The 12,195-nt window shown below is 53.2% G+C and overlaps 1 protein-coding gene across 12 annotated transcripts in view; it reads right to left on the bottom strand.

The window, feature by feature from the left end:
• The window catches only part of DENND2B (DENN domain containing 2B), a 177,910-nt gene that overhangs the window by 14,081 nt on the left and 151,634 nt on the right, over window positions 1–12,195 (bottom strand). For all 12 annotated transcript variants that reach the window (XM_071075129.1, XM_024795017.2, XM_071075127.1 and 9 more), the window contains 8 exons: window positions 10,132–10,283; window positions 8,059–8,274; window positions 7,065–7,161; window positions 6,609–6,653; window positions 5,131–5,315; window positions 3,709–3,818; window positions 3,425–3,494; window positions 408–485 (listed from right to left, as the gene is read on the bottom strand). In XM_071075129.1, the coding sequence (XP_070931230.1) occupies window positions 408–485; window positions 3,425–3,494; window positions 3,709–3,818; window positions 5,131–5,315; window positions 6,609–6,653; window positions 7,065–7,161; window positions 8,059–8,274; window positions 10,132–10,283 (953 nt within the window). The remainder of the gene's footprint in view (window positions 1–407; window positions 486–3,424; window positions 3,495–3,708; window positions 3,819–5,130; window positions 5,316–6,608; window positions 6,654–7,064; window positions 7,162–8,058; window positions 8,275–10,131; window positions 10,284–12,195) is intronic.

The raw sequence follows: 12,195 nt of genomic DNA, 5'->3' as shown, positions 1-12,195 counted from the left end.
ACTCTACCCTTCCCGTTTTCCTTGGCACTCAGTGATTCCTCTGTTCCTTAACTGGCCTTGCTTCAGTCCCCAAGAGCAGAGTAGCTGGGCAAAGGAAATACCACCCAAGAGTCAGCTCCCTGGGCGCTCCTGCTTCCCCAAGGACTCTGGTTCTGCCCAGGGCCCAGGGTGGGCTGTGACAGGGGCAGACACTGCCAGCACAGGAGCTGGGGAAATGCCAGCCGGCTGGGTAGAGGGCCAGGCTGGGGAATGGGAGGGCGTCACAGAGCTCACTGGTACTTGCTCCTGCATTCTGTCTCCCGCTTGCTCACACTCACAGGTGGTTTTCTCATCTAAGCTGGCTGCAGATACTCCTGTGGGAGCTGTCAGCTGGGGGAGGGGGAGGGAAGCCTGCCAGAGCCTCTTACCTTGGAAAACAAGCCGAAGCAGCCAAGGCGGCTGATGACACAGTACACCTCTGGCAACCGGGGCCCTTTCCCACTTGGCTGGGCCAGGACAAGGAGGAGGAGGAGAGAGACAGACACAGAGAATGCATGATTACCATTTCTGGCTCCTTTTCCTTGGGAACTGAGGAGTACGGACTGCGTTTCTAGTGGAGGAAGACTCTAAGCCTCCTCTAAACCTCTCTGCAACCAGGGCCCTGAAGGAAAAGCCACCACTCTCAGGACAGGCCTCAGCTCTGCAGGGTCTCCCAGCACCAGGTACCAGGCTCCTGCCAGACTCCACACAGGCTCTGCCCTTCCTCCCAGGAGGACGCTGACAGGGGCCGGCAAAGGGCAAAGCAGTTTGGCAGAGGCTACAGGGTGATCGGTGGATTCATATCCCTGAGGCTGGGACCCCAGCAGATGGGAAGGACTAGGGTACATCCTTAGGAGCAAGCCATTGTAGCTTTTTAGCCCCATAGGGCATATTCGGCATAACCTTCTTTTTTTGGTTCTTTTCCCCCTTTCTTGATCCACCTCCATTGTAAGAGAGCAAACTGAAAACAAGAGATGGGAGCTACGATTTATTGAACATTTGCTATACCTGACTTGGAACTCTACAAGAGATTTGTGAGACGGGGATTATTATCCCCTTCATAGATGAGGCAACTGAGTTCAAAAAGATTAAGCCATTGCCTAAGACCATCTATCTAGAAGCTGTGGAGCCAGGAGTTTGCTTTGGCCCTGTTTGGCTGTCTTACCCCTAAAGCCTGCTGCTTTCTGACAGGAAGGAAAGGAAACAAAGACAATTGGTAGAGGTTTGCTGTGGAGTAAAGGAGCACAAAGAAGAACAGGACTTAAAAGGTGGGCATGGCTGGGCGTGGTGGTTCACGCCTGTAATTCCAGCACTTTGGGAGGCCGAGGCAGGTGGATCACCTGAGATTGGGAGTTCGAGACCAGCCTGACCAACATGGAGAAATCCCATCTCCACTAAAAATACGAAATTAGCCGGGCGTGGTGGCGTATCCCTGTAATCCCAGCTATTTAGGAGGCTAAAGCAGGAGAATTGCTTGATCCCGGGAGGTGGAGGTTGCGGTAAGCTGAGATCACGCCATTGTACTTCCAGCCTGGGCAACAAGAGTGAAACTCCGTCTCAAAAAAAAAAAAAAAAAAAAAAATGGTGGGTAGCTGAAGGGGAGACAGGCACTGAGAGCTCCCAGGCCCAGAGCCCCCATGCAGGCTTCAGTGCCTTCTCCAGCAGGGCTCAGAGGCCTGGAGGGCCTGGCAAGTCCGAGTCGGGAGGGAGCAGAGCAGCAGGTGCTGGCCCCTCATGCAGGCTGCTAAGCAAATGCAGATGGGGCTATTTCAGTCTCCAAACCTGCTGGCCACACGTCACAGATCTAGAGAAGGCAGAATCTGTTTTTGTCCATATTAGGCCTGAAACTCACTCCTGTCTCTTTCCCTCTCCCCCGCCTCCCCTAAAGCCCCAAGTGATTAAATCAAGTATGTGGGATTTGGGTTAGAATCATTGTGTCCAATCTGCAGGAATGCCGAGCTAGTGCCAGCCCCCTTGGCAGGGACCCAGCCCAGGCCCTCTCTGAGCACGCCAGGACAAACACGCTCTTCCCTGGGGGCAGCAGCCCCACTGCAAAGGAGCAGCTCTGCTGCATCTATGTTCCAGCAAAGGCAGCCTTCGCAACACTCCTTCCAAGCCCAGGAGGCCCAGGCGGCCAGAAGCTTGCTGGCCTCTGCCTGGCTGACCACCTGGCATTGCTCCTGTGCATATGCCCTTCACCCCTCCCTGGGCACTCTACCTCCCAACACCCCCTCTCCCCATCCATCCTCTGGGGGTGATCCAAGAGTACCAGATTGGTGACAAACGACTTCCCTTCTGGTTCTGTGTGACCTTGGGCAAGTCATTCTACCTCTGAGTTTTGACTTCCCAATCTATGGATCAGGGATAATAATGGGCTATTGTGATCATTTTTTTAAAAAGACATACTTGAAGCATCTAGCTTGGCATGTGACAGGTTCTAAACAATGTCTATTCCCTTGGCCTTTCTCTCCTGTGTTGAAAGTCCAATCTCCTGTAACAGGCCATCTAAAGTTCCTCGAGAGAAGATCCATGTTAAACTCATCTTTATATGCCTTTAGCACATGCCTGACTCTCAATAGGTCAGGGCTTCTGATAAGGGATGATAAGTGTTTCTGAATGAATGAATGACTAGCCCCAAATCCTTCCTTCAGGGCTCCTGCCCCCTTCATCTACTCCTAGACTGGTATCTGGGGAGGCTTTCTCTTGCTAAGGCCTGGAAACCCCAAAACATTGTCAACAACCCAGTGCTCCAAGCGAGGAGTGCAGCAGGGGCCAGGCTCTGGGCCTCTACCCTAATCTATTTCCCAGAACTAATGGGAATGGAGATGGTGAAGGACTTCTCTTTACAAAATGGCTAACATTTTCAAAACCCAATCCCTTTCCCCTAGATTCAAGGTATCTCTCTCAGATTCCCAGAGAAGATATGTCACTGCTCCTTCCCAATCTCCAGCCCTACCACACCACAGACAGGCCTCCTCCCCACTACAGCCTGGCCAGGTATGGAGGTGAGGAAGGTTGTCCCTCACCTAATCTGATGCATATATACATACTGCTGGGGGTGATTCGATCCTGCAACCAGAGACCAGCAATCAGAGCCCACGATCCCAAGGGAAATGAAGAAAAAGTAGAGAAAAACTAAAAAGACACAAAAACCCACTCCCTCCCCTTATTCCAGATAATCTCCGATCCTAAGGCCCCCTCAGAAGCACCACTCTGAGCCCTGCTCTCCCAGGGTGGCCTCACCTGTGAAAATGTGTGTGTTGGCAGGGGGTTGGGGGTGGCCTCAGGGAGCAGAACATAGGATTTCATACAAGCTCAAGTTGCAGAAGGGCACACACACACACAAACACACACACCCTGACCTAGCCCCTGCCTGCCAGCCCGAGGACCAAATGGCCTCACTTACCAGTAAGCGCCTGCAGTAGCCAAAGCGTCTGCTGCCGTCTTCCCCAGTCAGCATGAAAGAAAAGGTCTCACTGGAACAAAGAGAGGTCTGGCGTCAGGGAGGTGTGAGAGGACCTAGGAAACAGCCCCCAAGAATAGGGACCGTCATCTTCAGGGTTGGGTGAAGGGCCAGGTTGCTGTAGGAGAGGAGGATGAGACTAGAGCAGGCCCCACTCAGGTGCCCACTGCTATGGGGGTAAAGAAGGCTATATGCCCCTTCCTCCCTCCGGTCAGGCCAGGCCTCACCTGCTATACTCTGACACAGGGAGCCAGTCCTTGGCATCAGGGAAGCAAAACTGGGGAATGGCTTTGAGCCTTTCCTCTGCCTCTCGCATCTGCTTGGTGGGTCGGTCCAGCTGCAGGGAAGAAGGAACCAAGAGATGACACGGAACCTGAGGGCAGGTGGTGGTGGCTGAGAAACCCCTCCTCCCGAGGACCCTAGATGCCACCGACCAGTGGGCATGATCTCAGCAACCGTTGTCCCACTCCGAATTCTTACAGAGCCCTGAGTTATCATTCATTCATTCAATAAATGCCAGCGGAGTGCTTTCTGTATGGCATCTGACACAGTGCTGTGCGCCAGGGCTCTTGGCTCTCGACGGAAAACAAAGGGAACAAGGTCCCCGACCCTGCACATTCTGGTCAGCAGAGTGAGCTGCTCAACCACAACATCTCAGAGTGGGGCTTAAAAAAAAATAAGCAGGGTGGCCAGGCGTGGTGGTTCATGCCTGTTATCCCAGCACTTTGGGAGGTCGAGACGGGCGGATCACCTGAGGTTGAGAGTTCGAGACTAGCCTGACCAACATGGAGAAACCCCATCGCTACTAAAAATACAAAATTAGCCAGGAGTGGTGGCGCATGCCTGTAATCCCAGCTACTTGGGAGGCTGAGGCAGGAGAATCGCTTGAACCCAGGAGGCAGAGGCTGCAGTGAGCCGAGATCGCGCCATTGCACTCCAGCCCGCGCAACAAGAGTGAAACTCTGTCTCAAATAAATAAATAAATAATAAGCAGGGTGATGTAACAGAGCAAGCTGGGTAGGGGAGGGGCTCCATGCAGGCGTCTGGACAGACCTCCTGAAAGAGGTCCTACTTGAGCAGAGCCTGAGAAATGAGAAGGAACCAGCAGCCATGTGAAGAGCTGGAGAAAGCACATTCCTGGCAGAGGCAATGGCAGAGAGAGAGGGGTTGAGTGTGAGAGGAAGAAGAGGGAGGCCAGGCTGGCTGGCAACAAGCAGGGAAGGCAGAGTGAGAGACAGGCTAGTGGGAGAAGTGTGGAGTGACAGCTAGTGGGTGCAGAGTTTCTCTCTGGGCTGATAAAAACGTTCTAAAATTGGTAAGTGGTGATTGCACAATTCTGTGAATACACCCGAACACTGAACTGTATACATTAAGTGGGTGAACTGTATGGTATTCAATCGTTTTGGATTTTATTCTAAGCACACTGAGGGGTTATCTCTCAGCCCTCATCCTTTGAACAAGCACTGGCCCAAACCCACCCCCGCTGCAGCCCTGTCTTCCCTCCTGGCCGAGAGGAGGCAGGTTCAGGGCTGTGGCAGCTCGGTGAGGAGGTATGACGAACAAGATCTCTCTCCTTCCCCAAATAGGCCTGGCGGATAGAGGATGGAAGAGGGGAAATATGGGCAAGGTTGGGAGAGAGAGGGCCTCACCTTGGGAAACTGGTAGGAGACTTCGGGGAGGTAGGTGTTTCGCGATGGCTTCTTCTTGAGGGACACCACCACAAAGTACTCGAAAAGCTCCCGCTCCTGCCACTCCAGCAGCTCCAGCTCCAGCGTGCGATAGCTGGGCGCGCGCTTCAGCATCGACTGGATGTGGACCAGGCGCTGTGTGTGGGCTGGAGGCAGGTTGCACATCAGGGAATGGACCCTCACAGGCCTTATGTTAGCTCCTCTACCCCTGGCTCAGGGCTCCATCGCTGTGGAGCACTTTTAAGGGCAGTAGCCTAGTCTGATACCATCCCCAGTTTGCAGTGCGGGAGGACTGGCAGGCACAAGGTGCTGACCCCTGCACAAAGACTCTGCCCTGACACAGGAGGCTGCGGGCCTGGTCCTCCTGGAGCGTCCGGAGACTGAGCTGGGGCAGGAGGACTGCCGAGGCCAGGCAAACCCAGGGATGCATCTTGGCACCCACTCTGTCCCTGTACCAAAAGGACCAGAATACATGAACCTCCACAAAGGCTTCATCCCTGGGCCCCCAGCAGTACTTGAGCCTTGTCTGTGCTCCTACATCCAAAGTCTACTTGCCATTTGCCTGGGGATGAGAGGATAATCATCCAGGAAGGCCTAGGCAGGGTTTCCCAGCAGAGAAAGCACAAAGATTTATCCAAGGACCCTGGAATGTGAAGGCTACAGAACCTTTTCAGGCTCCTCTCCGGGGAGAGGGGAGATGGGGGGCGGGGCTGCAGGGCCTCCAGAGAAACAGTTTCTTCAGTCTAAGGCACATTTCTTGCCAGAAGAGGTCCTTGTAATCTTCTGTACCCATCTCTCACCCTCCAGATCTACAACCTTTTTTTTTTTTTTTTGAAATGGAGTCTTGCTCTGTCTCCCAGGCTAGAGTGCAGTGGCCTGATCTCAGTCAGCTCACTGCAACCTCTGCCTCCCAGGTTCAAGTGATTCTCCTGCCTCAGCCTCCCGAGTAGCTGGGATTACACATGCCCACCACCGTGCCTGGCTAATTTCTGTATTTTTTTTTTAGTAAAGATGGGGTTTCACCATCGTAGCCAGGCTGGTCTCGAACTCCTGACCTCATGATCTGCCCGCCTCGGCCTCCCAAAGTGCTGGGATTACAGGCGTGACCCACCGCGCCCAGCTGAGATCTACAACATTTACCAGGCAAATCTAGCACCCAATTCCCAAGGACAATGGCTTGGGACAGTTTGGGCAGGGCTCCACCCTTACATTTGGCAAAGAGAGACATCTGGATTTAACCTTACAGGGCTGAGCTCACGTGTCTATAAGGACAGACTTCCCTGTGGCTCCTGCTCTGTTGTTCTGGTATCTGGCCTGTCTGTCGCCTCTCCACATCAGGCCAGTTAGGGACACTGGAGCCACACATGCATTGGCAGAGAAGGCTGATTCCCTGCAGCCCTGCTGGGAGAGCTTCTGTGCTCGTGGGAGCTGTGCCTCACCTTTGAACCTGTCATCAGAGTCGCTCTCGCTCTCACTGTTTTCATCTGGAAAAGGAACAGCAGAGTACATACTTGCTGGACCCCACAGCCAATGTTTTCTGCTCCCCTACCACCCCAACTTTTCTCACAGGGGATGGTCTCTACCTTCTCTGGGCCCATGGTCAGGCATCCTGCCTCCAGGGGGCCAAGATTTGAAATGGGAAACAGACTGCAATGCTCAGTGAGTCTGGCCTTTCCTTTTGCAGAAGCCGATTCCCACACCCACCTCCCTACTAAGGCCCTCACAGCCCAAAGTCTGAAGGAACCCATCCCAGACCTTTCTTCCCTCTCTGTTCCTCCCTCCTCTGCGGCCATTTCCTGGCAGGGCTCTACCCTCCACAGGCAAATTGATGCCTCTCCCATTCCTAATGCCCAAGGGCCCCAGACACCTGAACCAGCTCCGGCACCAAAGCCTACCTCTCAGTGATGCTGTTTCAATGCTGGACATAGACAACTTTTTTAATCTCTTCTTTCCTCTCTTGGCATTGTAAATGGAGTTAATTCTTTGGACAAGCTGGGTGAGAAAAGCAGGGCGGGTGAGGTAACCTTAACACCAGCTGCCCCGCTTCCAAGAAGGCTGAGTGGGAGCTCATCCCTGCCCTTAATGGTACAAGATTTCTGCATTGCACCCACTGGGTCCAGGACCGGTCTAACTGCAGAACCGACCCCAAGTGGTGACTCACCAGCCATGCCTGGTAGCTCTCCATACACCTAGTCCCCCAGGAGTGGTCTCCTGCCCCAACACAAGGACACTAAACTTAGCTCCCCAGAGGAAGGAACTGTGATCAAACTAGACAGGATGGTAGCTCCTGGGTCCCAAGAGTCATTGAACCAACTGAGACAAAGAGCTTCTGAGATGCAATAACAGGAACAAGGATTCTAGCCTTTCCCCTCTGGGCCATAACCTGGGGCCCCGACAGGAAGAATCTAAATTCCCAATATACCCAAGCATTGTTTGCAGGCTAAAAATACCATCTGGCTAAATCCTGCTGCTTTGGGCCGGGGATTTGGGCCTGGCTGCCTATGTGTGAAAATCATTGCTGAAAACTCTTCAGTGCTGTGAGTTATAGGAAGAACCCTTGTTTGAGTCCTAGGTCCTTGAAAGCCTGGAAGTGCTTATGTGTGCAGATACCCCAAAATTCATACACCACACTTACTAATGGAGAGCCTTGGCTAGCCTTTCCTTCCTCTAACATCTGAGCACCAAGAATCAGTTAACGCATCTTTATCGATAAGAAAGGATAATTAATCAGATGAAAAAGAGGCCAGTGCACAGACCCAGAATTTATCCAAAGGGAATCGAGGAAGCAGTCCAGATTAGGGAAGGAAGGAAGCTAGGAAGGAGAGAGAAAGGCTGGCTGCCTGCCCGCCCACCTGCCCAGCCCCAGTGGGCTGCCTCTGGGGAGGGTACCTTGGGAATGCGGCGGGCCCGGCGGCTAGACAGCAGCTCGCTGGTGGTGCTGAGGCTGTCTTCGTTGAGGCTGGAGGGTGAGGACGGCAGGCTCAGCTGAGCCAGCAGCAGCATGTCGTCATGGCTGTGCCTCTTGGGTAATCGTGGCAGCCGGTGGCTCTTCCTTTCTGACCAGTTCCCACTGCGCAGGGACTGGCTGTTGGGTTTCAGGGAAAGCTGGCATGGGGGAGAGGACATGTGAGAGGGGCTCGCCACAGAGGCCTTGGCCGGTGCCTCTCGGCTGGGATGGGGACACAGAGGCCAAGGGCTGGTATCCCTGGCTCCCCACAATCTTGCCCTGGAATTTCCATATCTCTCTTAAGACTTTAACTACTAATCAGCCAGGTCAGGGCTAGATTAGATACTTGCCCCTTCCCTAAAGGAAGCTTCACTACTGCCAGCAAAAAATGAAAGCAGAGGCTAAAAACACCTGTGCTCTTATCTGAATGGAACAAAAAGGCAAAGTGGGAATTTTGGGGGCTCCTCCTGAGCTTTGGGACAAGGATTACTGGGTCTGGGTGATGCAGCCAGTCTTCCAGACCTCTGCCCCTTAGCCAATCCTAAAAGGTTTCAGACAGCAGAGGCCATAACCTAATGGCCAGCCTGCTGGGCTGGGAGATCCTGCAGCCTGGCCCTCCTAACTGCTCCCATGGAGAACACAGGGGCTCTGGGCTCTGAACACCAAAGCTGGGCCAGGCAGGCCTCACACTGAATTGGCTCCCACATTCACAAGGCCCTGACTGCCCTCTTCCCAGCCCTGATCTACTCTCTGCCTCTCGCCATGTGCGCTGACCTCTCAGCCAAGGGCACCATCCTTGTTGTGGACCCTGTGGGGAGGCAAGTATCCCACAGACACCCAACCACTGTCTGGTTCTGGAATTGCCTCTCCTCACTCTTCAGCAAATCCTCCTTCCTCCACAGCCCCCAATTTCCTGTTCTCACCCAATCAATCTGGCAATGCAAACTCAGAGGAAGCCTGTTTGAACAGAGCCCTAATTAGAGGGTAAATCTTTTTTTTTTTTTCTTTTGAGACGGAGTCTCACTCTGTCACCCAGGCAGGAGTGCAGTGGCGTGATCTTGGCTTACTGCAACCTCCGCCTCCCGGGTTCAAGCAATTCTACTGCCTCAGCCTCCCAAGCAACTGGAACTACAGGCATGCGCCACCATGCCCGGCTAATGTTTGTATTTTTAGTAGAGATGGAGTTTCACTGGCCAGGCTGGTCTCGAACTCCTGACGTCAGATGATCCGCCCACCTCGGCCTCCCAAAGTGCTGGGATTACATGCGTGAGCCACCACTCCCAGCTATGGGGTTAATCTTTTATACAAACAAACACCTTATTCGAAAGCCAGAAGAAATCAATTTTATATTATCTGGCCAATGCTATACAGATCCTTCCATTTGCAAAGATAATTAGAGTTACCTGGGGAGGTCAGAGAAGCCTCTCCACCTGGCTCTTGTCATCCTGGACAAGGACAGAAGGAGCTGAAGTCCAAGAGCTTCCTTTGGCTTTTCACCTTTCCTCTCATTCTGCCTTCTCCCCATCCATTCCTTAAAGATTCATGCTTACTCTCTCTCATAGGAGTGGCTCCAGGTGTCACAGACATCTGTCTGGCTCTCCAAATGTGGTTTGGGGGCCTACAAATAGCCCCCTAATGCCAGTACTGAGATGACTTCTGGCAAAGTTGCAGAATGCCAAGACTCCCACTAGGCCCTGTCTTCCTGTTTCCCACAGGGTGATAAATAATCAGACAGGAGACTGCAAGGGCTCCTGGCTGAGTTTTGCAACTCAGAGCTTGTGTAGGAAGGGAAAGAAGATAGGACAGGATGCCCCTCAGAGCAGGTGCCAGTTGTCCACAGGGGTTTCGATATGGTGGATGTCCCTGAGTGCAGACCCCTTTGCTGAGGAGACCTCCTTTATCAAGTACTAGTGAGGGTAAAAGCCTGAATGGAAGCTGGGCCCAAGCCTTGGAAGGGCAGGCCCCTACTGTGGCCCTCACGCTAACCCTACAGGCCCATGTCGGGGTTGAGTTACCTGTGTGGGTGGGCTGTTGTACTTCCTGTCCTGAGGACTCCACATCCTGTGCAAAGAGTCCAAGGAGTTCTCAGACAGTTGCTGGGATTTTCGTCCTGCTCTTCGGTTCTTTAAGTCCACATCCTCATATGGATTCTCCTTGGGCAGATCTCCTGCAGAGGAGGAAGAGTTAGAGAAGGGGGAGAAGGGAAGAAGGAAACACACGAACTCGCACACACACAAATAAACAAGCAGAATTCCTGTGAACCAAAGAGAATGGCTTCTGCCTGGCCCCTCAGCTCATGAGTCATGCAGCTGCCCGTCTGCAGTGGGGAGGCTACAAACAGATCCTGGCTCCAAGTCCAGCGGCAGAGCCCACCCCCCCGCCCCCCGCCGCCCCCCCACCCCACCCCCAGCCCAGCTCAGCCTGGCCTCTGCTTTATAAATTCAGGGATTGCACAAGACTGGCTCAGCCACCCCTGCCTGTGCCCAGCCAGAGGACAAAGCCAGCACCAAGAGTCTTTCCTTGGCTCCTTTCCCTCTGCTGCAAACACCCCAAAGAACACAGTTCAAGGTAGGAAGGGTTTTCAGGTCACATGGCTGTCCCTTCACCCAAGGCTCAGGGGATCTCCCTGGGGACCTACTTTGGAGGGTGGGCATGGAGGAACTCACAGAACTGTCGAGAGCAGAGCTTCACCAGGCCCCCCTTCTCACCTACAGTGCCATTCAACAAGTCTCTTAGGGCAGGGTTTTGCATTGTTCACTGAGGCAACCTTGGAACGGAACAGTGATTAGCAAGGAGGAAGTGTTCGGTAATGATCTGTTCAATGACTCTCCTACTGTAGTGTGTCTATTCCCTCTACCGCTGATCTCAGCAAAAAGAGAACCATCAACACTCCCCTTTTGGAATAAACTCTCCTGCTGTGACACAGGGGAGGTGTGAAAGGCTTGGAAGGAGTCTGGGCCAAAGGATGGGGGTGAGGGGAGTTCTTGTTTCTCAGGACTAGTTCTAAAATCTCTGGCAGCGGGCACTGTATTGGCATTACCAGAAAATCTCAGAGAAGTCCAAAACACAATCCCTGCCCTTCAAGATGTTGAGTGGCACTCCTTTCCACAAGCTGTATCTCCTGCCCCGACCCCTACAACACACACCTTTTCTAAAATACAGTAACAACATGGGCCGGGTCAGTCCTAGCTTGATCCTGGTGGCAGAATCCATGGGGTGAACAGGTCCCTGGGGAACTCAGAACACAGCCCTCTCTGTACCCCTTTCCCCATCTTCCTGCTGCACAGCAGGACTCACTCCAGCACCTCTGCTCAGCAGCAGGATTGAGCCTGGGTGACCACCGAGTCCCACACTTGTCCTACAGATGTCTGAATGTGCCTTACGCCCCAGAGGAACTCAGACCCCACTCCTCAGGAAGCAGGCAGAAGGAGGAGCTGGAGGACGAGAAACAAAGGCTGCCGAGAGTGAAGCTTTTTTCTTCTCCTGTGCCGAGAGAGGGCACAGGAGAAGAGCCAACCCCTATATGCTTGCAGATCCGTCCATTCCAAAGTGGAGCTCCCTCCACATTGAGGCATCAACTTAGGCAGAATCACAATGAACTTAGGAAATGCTCTTTCAGAGTCAGGGGGCAGGTGTGAAGAAGGGATTTCAGTGACAGCTAAATAGACTGCAGTAGGAGTAATATAAATCTCTGTAAACTTATGAGTCAAAGATGGGTCACTGGGATTTGGGAATGGATTAAGTGATTCCCAACTCCAAGCAGAGTCCCCAGCAATGGAGCAGACCTTTTCCTGTAACACAGTCATGCTGTTAAAATGACTTGTCTCCATTCCAGAGCCCTGACTAAGTGGAGTTGGCCCAGCAGCCCTGTCGCAAGAAGCCAAATAGCAAACCTGGCACCCCCTGCATGTTTTCTCCAGCCCACCCCACCGTGGGGCACTTAGGGAGGCGTTGGGGATGGATTCTCTACTTCTTGGTCCTTCCGCAACATATGTCCTGCAGGAGTGAGGAGGGGGTGGGGGGACTAAGAAGGGAGAATGCCAGGACACAGTCTTCCTGATCCCCTAAAACAGGACCAG

This window comes from Macaca nemestrina, chromosome 12, assembly GCF_043159975.1.
Source record: "Macaca nemestrina isolate mMacNem1 chromosome 12, mMacNem.hap1, whole genome shotgun sequence".
NCBI lineage: Eukaryota > Metazoa > Chordata > Mammalia > Primates > Cercopithecidae > Macaca > Macaca nemestrina.
The sequence above is the reverse complement of the archived record's forward strand: the minus strand, read 5'-3'. Positions and strand labels throughout refer to the sequence as shown.